We start from the raw sequence: 16,851 nt of genomic DNA, 5'->3' as shown, positions 1-16,851 counted from the left end.
AAACTTGAGGGGCGCCCGGGGGGCTCGGTGGGCTGAGCGTCCGACTTCAGCTCAGGTCGTGATCTCACAGTTCGTGGGTTCGAGCTCCGTGTCAGGCTCTGTGCTGACAGCATCCACCTGCTTCGGATCCTGCTTTGGATACTCTGCCCACCCCCGCCCCCACCCCTGGCTGTCTCTCTCTCAAATAAATAAACACACACAAAAATGTGAACTTGAAAGTATCAGCCCAGGGATAAACCCCACCGAGGGCCAGGCCCCGCTGCCCCAGCCAGCCCCAGAGAGGTTGCAGTACGTGGGCTCCTGCCAGGAGAGGGGGTCCCACGGACCCACAGAGCTGTACAGTCACATGGCCTAGAGCGACGCCCGCCCACTGCTGCCCTGGCGACGCACACTCGTCCAGCGTCTCGTGCCACCTTGAGCTGCTCCAGCACACACGGGGGGGAAGAAGCCCTTGCCTCCCTGCAGTGAGCGAGGGGAAGAGGCACCAGGAAGGAGGACCCCGGGCCCTGGGCAACCCTTTACCCCTCTTTTGCCTCAGTTCCCTTGTTGTTGAGGGCAAACGCGAGTTGGTGCACAGGCCCACGGGGGTCTCTGCACTGGGAGCCTGTGTCTCCCTCTGGACACTCACCTGTCTCCGTTGCACCTGCAGTCAGTCTTCCTGATGAAGCCGCTTGGTGTTCGGGTCCCCATCCCCTTCGAACCCATGCCCCTGGGGTTCCTGCAGGAGTCAGTCCGCCGGGGGCCACAGCTCCCCCTCATAGCCCCTGCTGGGCTGAGCAGGGCTGGCCTCCACCCCGCAGCCCTGCAAAGACACGGTCACCCAGAGGAAGGACCTAAGGAGACAGTCCTCCACGCTGCGGCTGCAGGGCCGGGACCACCCGCCCCAGGCCTCCACCACCCAGGCCGCCAAGCTGCAGAAACTGGACCTCAAGCCCAGGTAGGCCCAAGAGAAGGCCACACCTCCCTCCGGGCCCGTCTGATGAGACCCCACCCTGACCCCCATGGAGACTTTCCCCACAGACGGCCTGGAGCAGAGCTGTTTTGAACCATGTGACCACAAGTCCAGGGCTGGGCCGGCTTGAGACAGTTGAATCTGGGCACCGCCTCGAGGCCCCTCAAGCTCTGGCTTCCGAGGCATCTGCCCACCGCATTCTCCTGGGCCCGGTGTCCCTGTGCACAGCCTCACGCCGCGGGCTGGGGGAGACCCTGCTGTCCCTGACCCCTGTATTCCCAGCTCAGCAACCCCAGCCTCCCCGGGTGCAGAGTGAGGCTGGGAGAGCGCTGACGGGCTCGAGTCACTTGCCCACCCTGGACCCTTGCCTGGGGCCCCAGGAACGCGGCCCTCGGGTTAGGTGCCTGATCGGCACCCTGGGGTAGGGGAGGGCCCCCCAGCAAGCAGGGAAGGGTGGGAAAGCCAGCTGGTCAGACATACCTGGGACGGCCACAGCCGGGCAGAGCCCCCCGGAAGCTGCCCCTTACCCCTCCGGCCCGGGCCCCGGGAGAGTGTGGCAGGGCCCCCCGGGGCGTCTGGGGACAGTGTGGGTACAGGGGCGTGAGTGTGCGCTGCTGCTTAATTCCAGTTCGGACGAGTACCAGGCTGCCCAGGCCACCCTGGCCAGATCTTTCCAGGGGAGGTTTGACAAGTTTGTGGTTCCCTGTGTCGTTGCCAGTGGTGACACTGAAGACAGGAAGGGGACGGAACCCCTGAGCTTCAGGTGCAGTGCGCTGGTGGGGGAGGGGGTGTCTTCCAGAAAGTGGCTGTCCATCCTCTGCTACGAACCAGTTCTGGGGGCCCGGAGGGAAGGGCACGGAGGCTGAAGCGGGCAGGCGAGGGCGGGGTGCAGAGCACAGCTCCCTCAGCGCACCCTGCCCCACCCCCAGTCCCCACAATACCCTGTACCTGGAGCTGTGGTGTCCAGCCGTGGCACCGTCTCTCGTGGTGACCTCCGACAAAGGCAAAACCATCTTCAACTTCGGTGACATCGCTGTAGGTGAGCCCCAGTTGGGCCCAGCCCCCCAGGCACACCCCCGCCCCGGGGGCCCAGGCCTGGGTGCCCGCCCCCCACCCCCGGGCCTCTGACTCCACCATCCCATTTCAGGACACCGTGGCATAAAAAAGGTCTCCATCCAGAACATCTCCCCCGAGGACCTCACCGTATCCTTGTCCACACCCAGCCCGGGAAGCTCGCGGGGACCCAGGTGGCTCGCGGGGGTGGGAGGGAGCAGCTGGGGGGTGGGGGGGCTGCAGCCCTGCTCTTGCCACCTCTCCTTGACACCGGGCCACAGGTGGAGTTCTCTGTGCTGAACCCCAGTGGCCCCTTCATCCTGCTGACCCCCATCGGCAAGCTGCCTGCAGGCGAGACCCAGGTCCTGACACTGTCCTTCTCTCCCCGGGAGAGCATCTTGGTGAGTCCCGGGCCCACATGCTGCAGCCCGTGCGCTTGGGTCCCCGGAGGCAGTGGGTCCCCCGCACCGCCCCCCCTCCCCCCCGCTGCCGGGCCTCACCTCTGGCGGGCAAGCAGGAGGAGGCTAGGGAGCTCAGATCACTCTACTCCAGTCTGCCCGGACCCAGCTGCTCCCAGAGCCCCAGCACACGCCTCTGACAGATGTCTGCTCCATGCTAATGGACATGGTCTTCTCAGGCCCGAGAAACACTGGACATCATCACCAAGAGAGACACGCTGTCTCTGACCCTTGTGGGCACTGGCGTGGCATCCACGATCACGTGCTCCATTGAAGGGGACGTCCTCGACATGGGTTACGTGATTGCCGGAGAGTCTGTGTCCTCAAGCTTCAAGGTGAAACACGTCACGGGGGACCTGGTGCCTGCCCTGGCCTCCTAGGAGAGGGCTCCACCCTGGGAGGGGTCAGACCCGCCTTGGTAGGGGAGCTAATGGAGGTGCAGGCCCCCCCCATCCAGCCCCTACCTCCAGCAGCTGCCGCCTCCACTGCCCAGTCCAGCAGGGGGAAGGCTGAGTGCCCCTCCCTCCAGGCCTCACCAGCTCCGCCTCTTAGTGCTCCCTGTCTTCCTGCCTCAGGGCCTTTGCAGGAGCCACCCCACCTGGGATGAGGAGGAGCTCAGCTCGGGCACTGCTGTGGAGGGTGGGGGTGGGGTTACAGACTTTCCTGGTGAAGTGGCACTGCCCTGTGGCCTCCCACCCCCTGTGGGAGGGCAGGCCTGGCTCCCCATGTCTCTCCAATGTCTGAGGGACTCACCAGCCTTGGGATCAAGCAGCCAACTGCTTCCTCCACCCGCTTAGGTCGGGACCTGGCACCGGGTCCAGGACAGGGATTCCCTGAAGTGTTTATGGAGGAGGGGCACTCTCAGAGATGGGGCGAGGGTGTTGGTTCAGCTGAAGGCCAGCCTGAGCCTGGCAGAGGGGGGGCGCTGTGGAGCCCAAGGCGCACCACCACGGAGTTTCCCTCCCCGAGGCGCGTGGAGGGGGCTGGGCGCACCGGCCGGGAAAGGGGGGTAACGTGAGGCTGGGTGAGATGGACCAGCAGCCCAGGAAAGTGCCGGGAGCAAGGCGAAAATGGTTGGGCCGGAGGGCGGCTGGACAGCCAGCAGGGCGTGACCCCCAGCGAGGGCGAGCTGAGACCCCTTCGCAGTGACCCGCGCGCCGGCGGTGGACGGCAATGCGCTGAAGGTCCCTGTCCTCACAGCTGCAGAACAGCTCGGCGCTGCCCATCAGGTTCTCCATGCAGCTGGACAGCCTCTCCAGCTCCAGGAGGGGCAAAAGCCAGCAGCGGCTGCCGCAGTTCCTCGCCTTTCCGGCCCAGAGGACTGAAGTCGTGGGTGAGCTGGCGGGCGGGGGCGCTGGGCGGCTGCTGGGGAGGGCAGGTGCGAGCGGAGAGCGAGCCCTGGGGGCGGGGCAGGGGTGGGACTTGGGGCGGGGGGCGCGGCCGGGTGGTGAGGTGGGCGAGGACGAGGCAGGGGTGGAGCTTGAGGCGAGGCGCGGCCCGGGTGGGGCGGAGGGCGGGGGAGGGGTGGAGCTTGAGCGGGAGGCAGGGGTGGGGCTCGGGGGGGGGCGGGCAGGGGTGGAACTTGGGGCGAGGGGGCGCGGCCCGGGTGGGGTGGAGGGCGGGGCAGGGGTGGAGCTTGGGGCGGAGGGCGCGGCCTGGGTGGGGCGGGGACGGGGCGGGGGTGGAGCTTGGGGCGGGGCGCGGCCCGGGTGGGGCGGAGGGCGGGGCAGGAGTGGGGGGGGGAGGGGAGGGGTGGAGCTTGGGGAGGGCGCGGCCCGGGGCAGGGGTGGCATGGGGGGCGGGACGGGGGTGGAGCTTGGGGCGGGGGTGGGGCGCGGCCCGGGTGGGGCGGGGACGGGGCAGGGGGGAGCGCGGGGCGGGGGGGGGGGGGGGGGGGGGGGCGCTGTGGGCAGTGGATTGGTTGGGGGCCAGAGCGTCGGGCTGGGGAGGGGCGCTGCAGGCGGAGCAAGGGACCCGCGCGTTGCCGACCTTCCCGCAGGCACCCAAAACCACAGCGGCCAGAGCGTGTTCAGCGTGATCCCCGTCGAGGGCGTCATAGACCCCGGCAAGACGCAGGACTTCACCGTGACCTTTAGCCCGGACCACGAGAGCCGTTACTTCTCCGACAGGCTGCAGGTGGTGCTCTTCGGAAAGGTGCGGCTCCACGAGCCTCGGCTCGACCCCCCCTTCCCGCGTGTCCGGGGCCCTTCCGGCCTTCCCTGCCTGCCCCCCTTTGGAGACCCTGGCCCGTGCCTGAGGGCTCCACGCCGGGCTGGGTGTCGTCAAGTGGAGAGCCCACTGTCCCCGGTTCCACGGGCCCCCTTCCTCCTGGAGACCCCCATCACGGGGACTTGGAACGAGACTGCTATGGTCCTTGTCCCCAGAAACTCTCCCACCAGATTCTTCTGAAGGGCGCGGCCCGTGAGCACATGATGTTCGTAGAGGGTGGAGACCCCCTGGACGTGCCTGTGGAGTCCCTGACCGTGATCCCCACCTGCGACCCTGAGCACAGAGAAGGTGTGTTCTCTGAGGTGTGGGAGCCCCCTCGCGGGGTGTGAGGACAGTAGGGGAGCTGCCCGCCTGCACCCTTAGCCGTAGGAAGCCTGAAGGGTGGGGTGGGCATTCTGGCCCATCCCCCGGAGGGCGATTTCCTGAGGACCAGCTAACCCCTAGGCACCTCCCTCACGCCCCGGGTGGCACAGCCCCCCACACGCTGGCCCCCAGCCGGGTCCTCTCTCTCCAGAAGCCGAGGAGCTGAAGCCCATCCTGGTGACCCTGGATTACGTCCAGCTGGACACAGACATGCCAGCCCCTCCTGCCACCCGAGAGCTGCAGGTGGGCTGCATCCGGACCACCCAGCTGTCTCCAAAGAAGGTGACCAGGTCCACCCGGCCCCTCTGCAGCGTCCCCTGCCCTGGGTAGCCTGGTCCCTCCTGGCCTTGCCCCTTGGTGGATGTGGGTGGGCAGCCTGCCGGTCAGGGCTGAGAGGGCAGGTGGAGTCGGGCATCCTCAACCCCTGTCACACTGCTTCCTGGGCGCTGTGCCCGGCCTGCCGGCCTACCTGTAACGCCAGTGCCCTGCAGACCGTCGAGTTCAGCCTGGACGGCGCCGCATCTCTGCAGCACAAGGGCTTCACCATTGAGCCCTCCAGAGGCTTCGTGGAGCGTGGCCAGACCAAGACCATCAGCATCTCCTGGCTGCCACCTGCAGACTTTGACGTAGGTGCCACAGACTCTGGCCAGGGAGCGCTGGGAGGGATGATACCCCCGCCCCACCCAGGTTGGGGGCTGTTGGGCGGGCCTTGGGCAGGTGAGGTGGGCAGTCGACTGAGGGGCTCCTTCCTTCCTCCCCGCCCGTTCCAGCTGGATCATCCACTCGTGGTGTCAGCCCTGCTGCAGCTCAAGGGGGATGTGAAGGAGACTTACAAGGTCTTCTTTGTAGCCCAGGTGGTGAGCGGCCCCTGAGGCCACAGGAGTCTCTCCACACACCTCCTGCTCTCTCTTGAAGCCTTCCTGTGGTCCGCAAACCAGGCCAAGCCACCCACAGGCCTGGGACCTGGGCATCCCCTGCTGGGCAAATTCAAACGTGCAGCCCTCTTCATGGCCCTATGGCCGGGGCACCCCAGCCCTGCAGGCATGGCTGCTTCCTGCTGACCTGGACCCAGCAAGTCTAGAGGCCAAGAGCACCCCTCCCTGGCCCCACCGAGAACAAGGCAACAAGGCCAGTCCTACCCACACGTACTCTTACCCTGAGCCCCTCAGAGCCCCCAGCCCCACCAGTACCCTCCTGCCCAGCCTTTAGAAGCCCTGGTGCGGGGAAGAGCTGCCCCCACAAGTCTGCCAATAAACCTTCTGAGCTGCTTCGTACAGGCCTGCAGTGTGGGATGCACACTGAATGAGAGATGGGGACAGAGCCCTGGGGAGGCAGCTCCGTGCCTTCTACCCCACCCCACCCCACCATGCACACAGATCAGTCCATATGATGAACTCTGCCCCTCTGGAGGGTGGGTGCCTGGAGCACTGGGGGAACAGCTAGCAGGACAGGGTGCTGGGGGTAGAGGGCTGGAGTTGAGACAAGCCCAGACCTAGGAGGCGCATCAAGGAGGGAGAAGGGTACAGGCGGCTTCAAAGCCAGGGTGACCCCTTAGGCTTCTCTGCTGCTCCCGAGTTTCAGGTTCCCTGGTGACCCTAAGCAAGGAGGGACCAAAATGTGGGGGACTCATTCTCGTGTCCTCCTTCAGAGCTAAGCTGGGGTCCAGGGTGAGACCCAGAACATGAGTTTGGTTTTCCATTTTTCTGGAACGAGTCCAGGCTCAGCCTTCTGGGCTCCAACAGGTCCTTCAAGGTAGAAGCCCCCACAGGCCATACAATACTCTTTGGAGCTCAGAATGTACCCATACCCCAGCCCCTGCCTTCTGGATAGTGCTGGTTGGACAGCGACCCCACAGAGCACATCCAGTCTGGCCCCCATGCACAGCATGCGCAACCCACCAAGCCTAGTCTCGCACCTGCCACCAGGAGAGCAGGAGTGGAGGGTGTGATGCATCTGGGGACCATCCTGGGCACAGGCTTCGGGATACCAGCCTGGAGCCACCTGCCCTAGCCCCAGTTCCTTGGTGCCCTTCATCCCCGGAAGCCTGCCATCTCCCTAACCTCAGGCCAGTGACAGTGACCCTAAAGTACTGTTTTGCAGGACTTCTGTCTGTGCCCTCACCAGTGCTGTCCAGCCATAGCCCAAGCCACTTTCTCACTAGGTAAGAGGAGAAGGCAGGTCCAGCAGCCCAGGCCAAACCCAGGCTCCAGGAGGGCCTGCTCCCTGCTGGCCATGGTCCTTGTGTCCTGCTCTGGCTAGTGGGCAGGAGGGGTAAGCCACTGTCTTGTAAACCCCGGCCTAGCTCTCCTGCTAACAGGCCCTGGTACTCACTGGCCAAGGCTCTGTCTGAACTCCTGTGCACTGGCTGGACTTCTGTCCATCCTTCTCCCTCCCATCCTGAGTTGGGCCTCCCAAGGCAGTGAAGGCAAGAAGGAGGAGGAAAGATGGTCAAGAGCCAAACTTAGCCAGCTTGGCTACAGCAGGGTGAGCAAGGGGGCCCTTGGGGGGGGGGGGCGGCCTGGAGGTGTGGGACAGCTTCCAGGTAAAGCCCAGGTCAAGATCAAGCAAGATCAAAGAGCAGGTGCCTGGCAGGTCCAGGTGGGAGAGCCACGCCCAGGAGGCCCTCCCAATGGGGGAGATGCATGTAGAGTATGTCTTGAGTGCAATTAAGAAAGACAGGTCAAAAGTGGGGGGGGGGGGGGGGAGTGCCTGGGTGGCTCAGTCGGTTGAGTGTCTGATTATTGGTTTCAGCTCAAGTCAAGATTTCACAACTTGTGGGATCGAGCCCCCCATCAGGCTCTTCACTGACAGCATGGAGCCTGCCTGGGATTCTCTCTCTCCCTCTCTCTCTGCCCCTGCCCTGCTCTCTCTCTCTCAAAATAAATAACCTTTAAAAAAGAAAAAGAAAAGAAAGGTCAAAGGTAGTTCCCCCCCCCACTCTCCCCAAACAAGACAGACCACCCTGCATCTTGCTGTACCGACCTCCTCCCTTAGCGTGACCACCCGTGGTGGAGCAGAGGGGAGAGGAAACCGACGAGCGCACTCAGCCTGGTGAGAAGAGCGGGGAGGTGCCAGAAATGGCCCCCAGTCTTTCCTAGAAGAATGGACAGCGGCATTGTCACGGCCAGGCCCAGACACCACAGAGGCCACATTCCCTGGGTTGAGCATGGCTTTCAAGGCGAAGTACGCCTGAAACGTGGTTTGCTTCCAGGGTACCGCAACGTCCGGGAGCCAGGGTTGGAATCCGGGTGGGCTTGGCCCGGGCAGCCCCAGGCAGTGAGCGCCCGCAGCGCGCCACCAAAATAAATACCGTTGAACAACACGCTTAGAACCCCCCAGAGTCTTGACTGTTGAAACCCTTCACCTTGAGCGCCGCGGTGTGTGAGTTGGCCCACATGTGTCCTGGCCGCCACCCTCCGAGGCCACACACCCTGTGCAGCCCTGGCCACAACAGGGCTGGCCCGGTCCGCACCGAGCCTGACTGCAGGACAGGCCTGGCCCGGCCGGGATGGGGGCTCTGCACCGCGCGGAGGGCGAGAACCTCCCCCACCCCGCGACCCGAGGTTCTGAGACGCGGAGGAGAAGACCCGGCGGTCGCGGCCTTGCGGCGGGACCCATATTGGGCGCGGCTTCAAGGGGCGGTGCCTCTAGTGGGCGGGGCTCTAGGTCTGGGGCTCCGGGGTGTGGCCACGGGACCTGGCCTCCGATGGGCGGAGCCTTCAGGGGCGGGGCCTCGTGAAGCGGCTCGGCGGTCGTGGGGCGGGGTCTGCGCGGGGCGGAGCCTCCATAAAGGGGCGCGGCGGGCGGGCTCAGGCTCCTTGTCCGTGCCGAGCATGGTAGTGGGGGTGCCGGCCGCCCGTGGGCTCCTGCTGCTGTCGCCGCTCCTGCAGCTGCCGCAGGTGGGTCGGCGGCGCTCGGCGCGGGCACCGCGGGGCGGGTGTGAGCTCGGCGCGCCCCGGCCCGGGCTCACCCCTGTCCCCACAGGTGGCGCTGGGCTTCGGAGACGCCAGCTGCGACCCCTCGGACCTGTAAGTCAGGGGGGTGGGAGCCGGGGCCTGGCCCCGCCCTGTCGGGAGGCTCGGGCGGGGCACTCGACCCTGCTGGTGCCCCACCTGCTCCAGGTGCCGCCGTCCCCGCAGGTGCCCGCCCCAGGCCCGCTGGAGCAGCCTGTGGCACGTGGGGTAAGTGGAGGCCTCGGCGGCGAGCCGGGTCCGACGGTTCTCCCCTGGCCGGGCCCACCAGACCCCGAACCCTCTCGACCGAGTCGCCAGGACCTCCTGCCCTCAGCACCAGGGCAGCCAGCCTCCCACGTGGGCCCTGCCCCGATCCCGGACAGCTCTGGGCACACAGGCCCTTGGCTGGACTTCCTTTCATCGCTTGCTTCCCACCCCCTCCTTCCTTACCCCTGCAGGAGGCCCCCTTGAGCGCCGTCATCGGTCTGGGCACAGGATTGTGCAGATGGCCTGGGACAGTGTGTCCTGGGAGTGAGCCCAAGGCACTTGTGGCCAGCCCTGGAGACAGCCAGGACAGGCCCAGCAGCAAGAGGCCAGGAGGGGCCAGCTCCTCAGGCCCAGCTCTGGCCTGGTGAAAGGTCTCTGGCCTGGAGAGACACTCATTCTCCGGTTTTCTTTTATCCTGCCCGTTGTCCTGTCTTGGGCAGTCGGGCCCTGACTGCCCCTGGGGAGCAGGCTCCTGGTGGCCAGGGGTCAGTCCAGTGGTGGGCTCCCGCTCCTCCCTGCACAGGCTTATCTTACTCGCTGTCCTTCTGCTGCTGCTGTGCGGGGTCACAGCCAGCTGTGTCCGGTTCTGCTGCCTCCGGAAGCGGGCACACACCCAGCCACACCGGCCAGCAACACCTCAGCCTTGTGGCCTGACGGTCAGCCCTACAGACAGTGACAGCCCGGTGCACAGCACTGTGACTTGTGAGTGCCTGCAGGGGGAGTGGGGGGGCGAGTGAGAGCCAGACTTATCCCCACACAAACCCACTCTGGTTCCCCGCAGCTTACAGTTCTGTGCAGTATCCGCTGGGCGCGCGGCTGCCTCTGCCCTTTGGGGAGCTGGACCTCGACTCCATGACCCCTCCTGCCTACAGCCCGTATGCCCCTGAGCTGCCACCCTCCTACGAAGAGGCTGTCAAGATGTCCAAACCCAGACAGGAAGAGCCACCCTCCTCTTAGTAACCCAGTCCTCTCCCTGGGGCCTGAGGCCTAGAGACATCAGCAGGGCCCCGGGAGCCAGGCTCCAGTGCCCAGCACCCCTGGCTGTAGCCCTGGTGCCCCTCAAAGGCAGAGGAGGGTCCTCTTGAACCTCCCAGTGCTGCCAGCCACCCCGTGCTCAGAGGGACCCGGTGCGAGGGCACTTGCAGCCGGGGACCCCCCAGCACACCCCTACCATCCTTCCCCAGGGAAGGCTGGCTGTCCAGCACATTGCTGCAGCCCTGGCCTGGTTGCTATGTAACGCCAGGCAGCCAAGCCAGCCGGCCTCGTGTTGGCCACACACACACACACACACACAGGCATGCACACGAAGACTGCTGCATTCAGCCCTAACCCCACAGGCCTCAGCCTCAGGCTGGCCGTGACAACCCCGGCTTTTGGAGACAGAATAAAATTTGTCCCTAAGTGATCTCCCTCTGTAGGGGCTCCGGGAGGGGCCTGTGGGTGGTCACCCCCCTCCCCCATGCAGGCAGGCAGGGCAAACGGTAGTCTTCGCCCTGCCCCCAACCTGGCCTTCAGGCTGCCGTCCAGAGCCCAGAGCTGGGCAGCGGGAGGGACGGGCCGTGCGCCATGCGCCATGGCTGCCTGGACAAAACCCTCTCCTCTCTCCAGACCCACATCTCTGTCAGCCCCTCCTTTCCGGGCTATGGACAGTAAAGCACACATGAGTCTGTCTGGAGTGTTTATTGGCAGGTGGGGTGGGGGCAGGCTGGGCAGCAGCGTGGGCCGCAGCAGGCAGTGGCCTTCTTCGGGCAGGCCTCCCAGGGCCATAGCACCTGCTCCTACTGGACCAGCTTGAAGGACTCTCCGGTCATCATGGCCACAAACTCTGGGAGCAGGAGGACAGGTCAGCCACCGGCCCGGCCCAGCCACCTAGCTCCCAGGCCTGTCCCCGACTCACCCTCGTAGTCAATGGTTCCGTCTCCGTCCTTGTCAGCCTCCTTCATCATCTGCTCGGCCTCTACCTCATTGAGGGGCTCACCTGCGTTCATGAGCACGTACCTGCGGGGCCCCCACGCTGAGTGACAGCCCATAGGCTTCTGGCCCTCGCCCACCCCCTGCCCGGCCCCAGGCCCTACTTAAGCGTGTTCCAGTCGATGTAGCCCTTGCCCTCCTTGTCGAAGACACGGAAGGCTGCCCTCAGCTCGCCCTCCTGGTTCTGGGCCTTCTCCCAGTAAATCCCCATCAGGGCCAGGAAGCTGTCACAGTTGAAGAATCCTTTGTCTGCAGGGAGCAAGCAGAGGGCCAGGCCGCGTGAGGGCGGGCGGCTGCAGCCCTCCCCGCTCACGCTCGCGGGTGCCCCCAGCCGCCCTGCCCCCTGCCCGGCCTCACTGTCTCTGTCCACGTCCTTGGCCATGGAAGCCAGCTCGCTCTTGGTGGGGTTGATGCCCAGCAGGCTCATGAGCCGCTCCAGCTCTGCCGTCTTCACCTCCCCGTTGCCCTCCTCGTCGAACATCTCAAAGACGCCCTTGTACTCCTTGATCTGCTCGGCCGTCAGGCGCTCCGTCTACAGGGACAGCCGCCCGGCTTCACCAGGGCCCCCCTCTGCCCCTCCGTCCGAGGGAGCTCGGAGGCCCCGGCACATGTGGCGCAAGGCACCCCGCCCCGTCCGTCCGTCCGGCAACCCATCGAGGCCTGTGCTTACAAAAGGAGGCCCCCGGCCCAGAGCGGCTTCCGGATAAGGTGGCACAAGCGACGGGTCTCAAGGGGGGCGCGGGAGTCCGCCAGGCAGGGTAGAGGGACGGGCACGAGGGGCAGAGACCAGGTGTGGGACACCGAGGCTCGGGCCAGCCACGGGAGGGAGGACCGGCTGGGCCAGGCCCAGTCTCTGGGACGAAGGCAGGGGACACCAGGGGAGACCGGGCGAAGGGCACCGTGGGGGAGCACGACACAGGTCAGGGTGGGGGACCCCGGCCTGTTCTGGCGTTTCCAGGGGTGGTCTAGCCCCCGACAGCCCTGCCTGTCCCTGCCATCGCAGCCTTCAGAAAGGGCTGCTCTGTCCCGGCCCCCAGCGCGAGGGTGGTGTCAGCAGCCGGCGAAGCCCCCACTCCGCCCCTTCCCTCTAGCCCGTGCCGGTGCCTGGAGGCACTGACCCGTCCTCTCTCGCCCTGGGCCCTGCCCCCAGCTCCCGTTCCACCACCCGGGAGCCCACCGTGGCTCCGCCGGGTGCCGGGACCAGGCTTACCATGTCTGTGGCTGGCTGGGAGAACGCCTCTCGGCACCAGATCTGCTGTGCACACGGTACGAGGTATGGGGTGTCGGCAGCGTTTTAGCTGGGCCCAGCTGCCTGGGGTCCCCAGGGTCCAGATTCCAAGAGCCTTGTATGGCCAGGAGATCCCACAGCCCTATTTGGGGGCAGGTTTGGTCCCGACCCACAAAGCCCCTTTCTGGCCTGCCCTGGCCTGGGCATCCCCTCACCCCGAAGCTCCCCCTCGGATCCTAGGTCTCAGGTAAGGCCCCTGCCCCAGCCTCAGCCGTTCTGCCTCAGAACCCTCTCAGCCTGTCATCGCTTCAGTTGCGAGGGTTCTTTGGGATGCCCACCCTGGCCAGGTGACACTCTCGTATCCCCGCGGGCCAGATGCTTCGCAGGCACTCTCTGAAGGCAGGTGGGGAGAACACACCAGGCCGGAGCACCCCCACCCCCACCCCTCGCAGAAGGGGCTGGGGGTCTACAGCCCAGGGAGGAGACAGCTGGCCATGGGGTGGAGGCAAGAGGGGGTGGGACAGACGGGACCAGGGCGCTTCACCGGCTCCCGGGAGGCCAGACCAGGTTTCCTCTGCGCGGCCAGAGGCTATTCTGGGGTTTCTCCGAGAAACCTGACCTCCCTTCCACTCAGAACAGCAAAGCTGGCTCTCAGGGGAGCCTCGTGGCCAGGCTGTTCGGTGACAAGATGTCTCAGCGGCACACACACCTGCGTACATGTGCTGAGCCCTCACACACACCCCGTCACGTCCAGCGAGTGCCTCCCTGCTCCCCCCACCCACCGGCAGTGGGCACAGGGCTCGGAGGCTGGCAGGTGCTGGTCAGAGCCCCATGGGCTGAGGGGCGCCTCCCGTCCCTGCCTCCGGCCCCCCTGCACCGGGGAGGGTCGCAGATGGGCTCCCACCTAATTGCCCCCCCCCCCCCCCCCCCCCCCCCCCCGTGCACGGCCCCTGGAGTCACGTGGGCACACGCCCGCCTGACGGATCCGAGCAGGTGGGGTGTGCCCGGCCCCGCCCGCTCGGCTCTGGGCCTGGCCGGGTATCCGAAGCCTCCGGGACTTACCCCGCTGAGGCCCAGGCCAGCTGCTGAGGCCGCAAGATTTGTGCTGACGGACGGGATGGCTCCGGCGGGCACAAGACCAGCGGGCCTCGGGGACAGGGGCGCAGCAAAAGCTGGCCCCAGGTCTGGGGGGGGTGGCCCGCCTCTGCCCTGGCTGCTTGCTCCGGCCCGCTGGCTCCAGGCTTGGTGATGAGGAGGAAAGACTTTCCCACCCCTTCCCTCGAAGACGTCAAACCAGAACAGGAGTCCGAAGTACGACAGCTCTTCCGTGACACTAGTCACATCTATGAGCCCAAACCACGCGTGAGGAAGTCAGCGGGGACCGAGAGCAAGACAGAGTCGGGGTGCCAGGAACAGGACGGCCTGACGGCTGATTTCACGGCTCTCGCCAGGGCCGCGGTGCCCAGAGTTGTCCAGACACTGGTAAGGTGTTGCCGCGAAGGGTTCTTCCACATATATTGATTACAGTGGCGAAGCTAATGTAAAATATCACTCAGAAAGGGGAACCGACATTCATTAAACATCTATCACATACCACGATCTTTTTTTTTTAATTTGTGGCAACCACACACGTACACACAAGCACGCACATAAGAATTTACCATCCTAACCGTTTGTGAGTGCACAGCTCAGGGGCATTGAAAATTGAGCACATTCACACTGCTGTGCAACCATCCCCACTGTCCATCTCCAGAACTTTCCATCTTCCCAAACTGAAACTCCCCATTAAACACTAACCCCCCAGCCCCTGGCGCCCACCATCGACCTATCTCCATGGATCTGACTCCTGCAGGCCCTTCATATAAGTGGACTCATTCAGGATTTGTCCTTTCGGATGGGCTTACTTCACGAAGCATGATGTCTTCAGGGTCCATCCATGCTGAAGCAGGTGCCAGCATTTCCTCCTTTTTAAGGTGGAATAACATTCCACTGGACAGAAAGAACACGAAGCTTTCCTAGGTGTGATTAACATTTAAATCAGCAGATGACCCTCGTAATGTGGGCGGGCCTCATCTGATCAGTTGAAGGCCTTAAGAGAAAAGACTGAGCTCCCCAGAGGAGGAGGGAATTCTGCCCCGGAGGGCCTCTGGGTTCGAGCCGCAACATCAGCTCCTTCCTGGGTCTCCAGCTGCACTCGCCAACCCCACAGTCATCACAACTGGAGCCCATTCCTCAAAATAAATCACCCCTGTCCCTCACTTTCTCCCTGCCACCCACCCCTAGTGGTCTGTTTTTCTGGAGATCCCTGGCTGATAAGGCCATCGAGGGCAGTGCGTTCCAAGAACCTGGGCACCTGGGCACGTGCCCCCGGGGCCATCCTCCGACTGCAGGGCACACGGTGTTTCCTCCAGGCAGGTCCGGAAGGGAGGCTCAGGCACCTGCAGGGAGCAGCTGAACTCACAGACTGAAAACCCAGGCCAGGGTGTGGTGAAAGACTGCACGTGCTTCCCCGGTGACCCCTTCCTGGAAGAGAGGAGCCCGTAGACTTCCCCGGGGTCCCCGGTGGGAAGACGCCACGAGGCCCCCCACCCCTCTGGGGCAGCCTCAGGGGCGGACCAGCTGTGCCGCCGCGGGGCCCAGGTGGAGCCTCGGAAGGGGTTATCGCTCCCGAGTCCGCATGGCTGGCCTGAGGCTTCCTGCTGCACAGCCGACTTCCCTCACCCGATCCTGCCCCCTCCCTGCCTCTGGGACTGACCCCTGTGCGTAGCGTGAACGCAAACCCCATCCCGGGGTCGGCTTCCTGAGGGCCCACGCCGCAACTAGAAGGGGTACTGGAAATGGATTCCTCGCCGCCCGGCTGCAACGAGGTGCCGCTGGGGTCGGACACACACACGCCTCCCTAGTGGCCCACCCGCCCCAGCTGTCACTGTGGCGATCGGGCAGGATGGGCCAGAGACCAGGCGGCCGCTGCCCAGCCCCTGACCGTTGTCAGAACCTCGACAGGGAAAGCTGGGACCTCGCCGTGTGGGTGGGGGACATCCCGGTGGGTGTCCTTCGGAACATGCTGCCTCTGCAGGGTTTGCTCACCTCTCCCTGGGAAGAGCCGCACCCCCGCCCCCAGCCGAAATAGAATGCGGAGGCCTCATCATCCCCCCCCCTTGCCAATCCCCGGCAACATTTGTCCCCTTCAGGACATCCACCTCCCCTCCTGGCCACTGGGCTGACACCCAGGGTTAAATTGCAGCATAACCGGGCTGGGGATGAGCTGGGTCTGACAGCTCAAGGACAGCGGAGGACGAAGAGACCGATGGGCTGTGTTGGCAGGAGCCGGGGACACGGGCGGCCCCAGCGGCTCCGCTGAGGGGCCGGAGCACGAGCCAGGCAGGTGTGAGACCCTACACATACCAAGGGTTCTCAAAGGCCCCCTTCTTCTTGCGGCTCCTGCCTGAGGCTTCCTGAGCCAGCACAGGGCAGGCCACAGTCTGGAACCCACATGCTGCATGGTGCCTGCAGCCAGTCCCCTCGCCCACCGGCAACGGCGTGCACCCGTGACACGTCTCCCCCGGGTCCCAGTGTGCTGAGTACGGTTGCCCAGGAACGCCCCCTCCCCACCCCCTCTTACCTCATACGCCCAAGAAAAATTCCGTGCCCTAGTCTTGAGTCTTTGTTTCAGGGTCCGCAAGGGGAGCCTGGACCAGGGGAGTAAAAACAAGCCAGCCCCGGACCATCAACCGTGGCAGGTGGCCAGGAATGCAAGTGTAAGATCCCAGTCCTGTTCAGGAATGGCCAGCGCCGGCGACTGAGGTGAAAATGTGATGTGAGGGGTGCCTGGGCCGGGGTGGGGGGGGGGGGGCGGTGCTCCGTCAGCTGAGCGGCTGACTTCAGCTCAGGTCATGATCTCGCTGTTCATGGGTTCGAGCCCCACGTCCAGCTCTGGGCTGACAGCTCCGAACCTGGAGCCTGCTTCGGATTCTGTGTCTCCCTCTCTCTGCCCCACCCCTGTTTGTGTGCGCGCGCTCTCTCTCTCTCTCTCTCTCAAAAACAAACAGTTTTTAAAAATTTGCTAATGTAATGTGAAACTTTAAGGTAACCACTAAAATAATAGAAATAAGTTGCATCAAGTCCACATCTGTGGAGGGAAAAAAGAATAAAGAAAACGTAATGAACCTAACAAAATGCAGGACAGAAGACAGAAGCCTGAGAAAAGCAGCATAACTTGAAAGCAGAAAGTAATGTCATACAAGTAAACCGAGCCACCTGACAGAGCTCCCGGGGCCAGTGCTGGAACACTGAGATCAAGAAATGAATCAAGCAGGATCGGATTATAACCGCATATATCCATTGTGCACGGAAGCATGCCACCAACAGACCGGAAGA

At 64.6% G+C, this 16,851-nt stretch overlaps 3 protein-coding genes across 4 annotated transcripts in view; 2 read left to right on the top strand and 1 right to left on the bottom strand.

The window, feature by feature from the left end:
- Positions 1-6,329, top strand: part of CFAP74 (cilia and flagella associated protein 74) — a 66,681-nt gene extending 60,352 nt beyond the window's left edge. Inside the window, exons 28-38 of the mRNA XM_043573566.1 lie at positions 801-937; positions 1,738-1,991; positions 2,100-2,155; positions 2,287-2,406; positions 2,643-2,798; positions 3,664-3,796; positions 4,463-4,617; positions 4,848-4,980; positions 5,207-5,337; positions 5,547-5,681; positions 5,826-6,329. Coding sequence (XP_043429501.1) covers positions 801-937; positions 1,738-1,991; positions 2,100-2,155; positions 2,287-2,406; positions 2,643-2,798; positions 3,664-3,796; positions 4,463-4,617; positions 4,848-4,980; positions 5,207-5,337; positions 5,547-5,681; positions 5,826-5,927 — 1,512 coding nt within the window. The 3' untranslated portion in view covers positions 5,928-6,329. The remainder of the gene's footprint in view (positions 1-800; positions 938-1,737; positions 1,992-2,099; positions 2,156-2,286; positions 2,407-2,642; positions 2,799-3,663; positions 3,797-4,462; positions 4,618-4,847; positions 4,981-5,206; positions 5,338-5,546; positions 5,682-5,825) is intronic.
- A 2,503-nt stretch (positions 6,330-8,832) lies between these two features.
- On the top strand, positions 8,833-10,942 carry TMEM52 (transmembrane protein 52). Of its 2 annotated transcripts, XM_043573563.1 has the most exons (5): positions 8,833-8,954; positions 9,040-9,083; positions 9,177-9,236; positions 9,799-9,977; positions 10,057-10,942. In XM_043573563.1, the coding sequence occupies exons 1-5, from the start codon at positions 8,889-8,891 to the stop codon at positions 10,230-10,232; spliced, it is 525 nt and encodes a 174-aa protein (XP_043429498.1). In that variant the 5' UTR covers positions 8,833-8,888; the 3' UTR covers positions 10,233-10,942. The 2 variants fall into 2 exon arrangements, with proteins under 2 accessions (XP_043429498.1, XP_043429499.1); XM_043573564.1 differs by lacking the exon at positions 10,057-10,942 and having other exon boundaries at positions 8,836-9,083; positions 9,467-9,912.
- Positions 10,941-13,059, bottom strand: CALML6 (calmodulin like 6). The gene is made up of 5 exons (XM_043573565.1): positions 12,457-13,059; positions 11,604-11,778; positions 11,351-11,495; positions 11,173-11,273; positions 10,941-11,100 (listed from the first exon to the last, which is right to left on the bottom strand). Exons 1-5 carry the CDS (start codon positions 12,457-12,459, stop codon positions 11,054-11,056), a joined length of 471 nt encoding a protein of 156 aa, XP_043429500.1. The 5' UTR covers positions 12,460-13,059; the 3' UTR covers positions 10,941-11,053.
- Between the last annotated feature and the right edge of the window lie 3,792 nt (positions 13,060-16,851).

Source organism: Prionailurus bengalensis, chromosome C1, assembly GCF_016509475.1.
Source record: "Prionailurus bengalensis isolate Pbe53 chromosome C1, Fcat_Pben_1.1_paternal_pri, whole genome shotgun sequence".
Lineage (NCBI taxonomy): Eukaryota > Metazoa > Chordata > Mammalia > Carnivora > Felidae > Prionailurus > Prionailurus bengalensis.
The sequence above is the reverse complement of the archived record's forward strand: the minus strand, read 5'-3'. Positions and strand labels throughout refer to the sequence as shown.

Bases quoted from the DNA above. Each gene is read 5' to 3' on its own strand.
- TMEM52 (XM_043573563.1), top strand. From the start codon at position 8,889: ATGGTAGTGGGGGTGCCGGCCGCCCGTGGGCTCCTGCTGCTGTCGCCG. The intron at 9,084-9,176 runs GTAAGTCAGGGG...CACCTGCTCCAG, and splicing joins AGCTGCGACCCCTCGGACCT to GTGCCGCCGTCCCCGCAGGT. The intron at 9,237-9,798 runs GTAAGTGGAGGC...CTCCCTGCACAG, and splicing joins AGCAGCCTGTGGCACGTGGG to GCTTATCTTACTCGCTGTCC.
- CALML6 (XM_043573565.1), bottom strand. The intron at 11,496-11,603 runs GTGAGGCCGGGC...TGCTCCCTGCAG, and splicing joins CAAGGACGTGGACAGAGACA to ACAAAGGATTCTTCAACTGT. The intron at 11,274-11,350 runs GTAGGGCCTGGG...GGGGCCCCGCAG, and splicing joins ATCGACTGGAACACGCTTAA to GTACGTGCTCATGAACGCAG.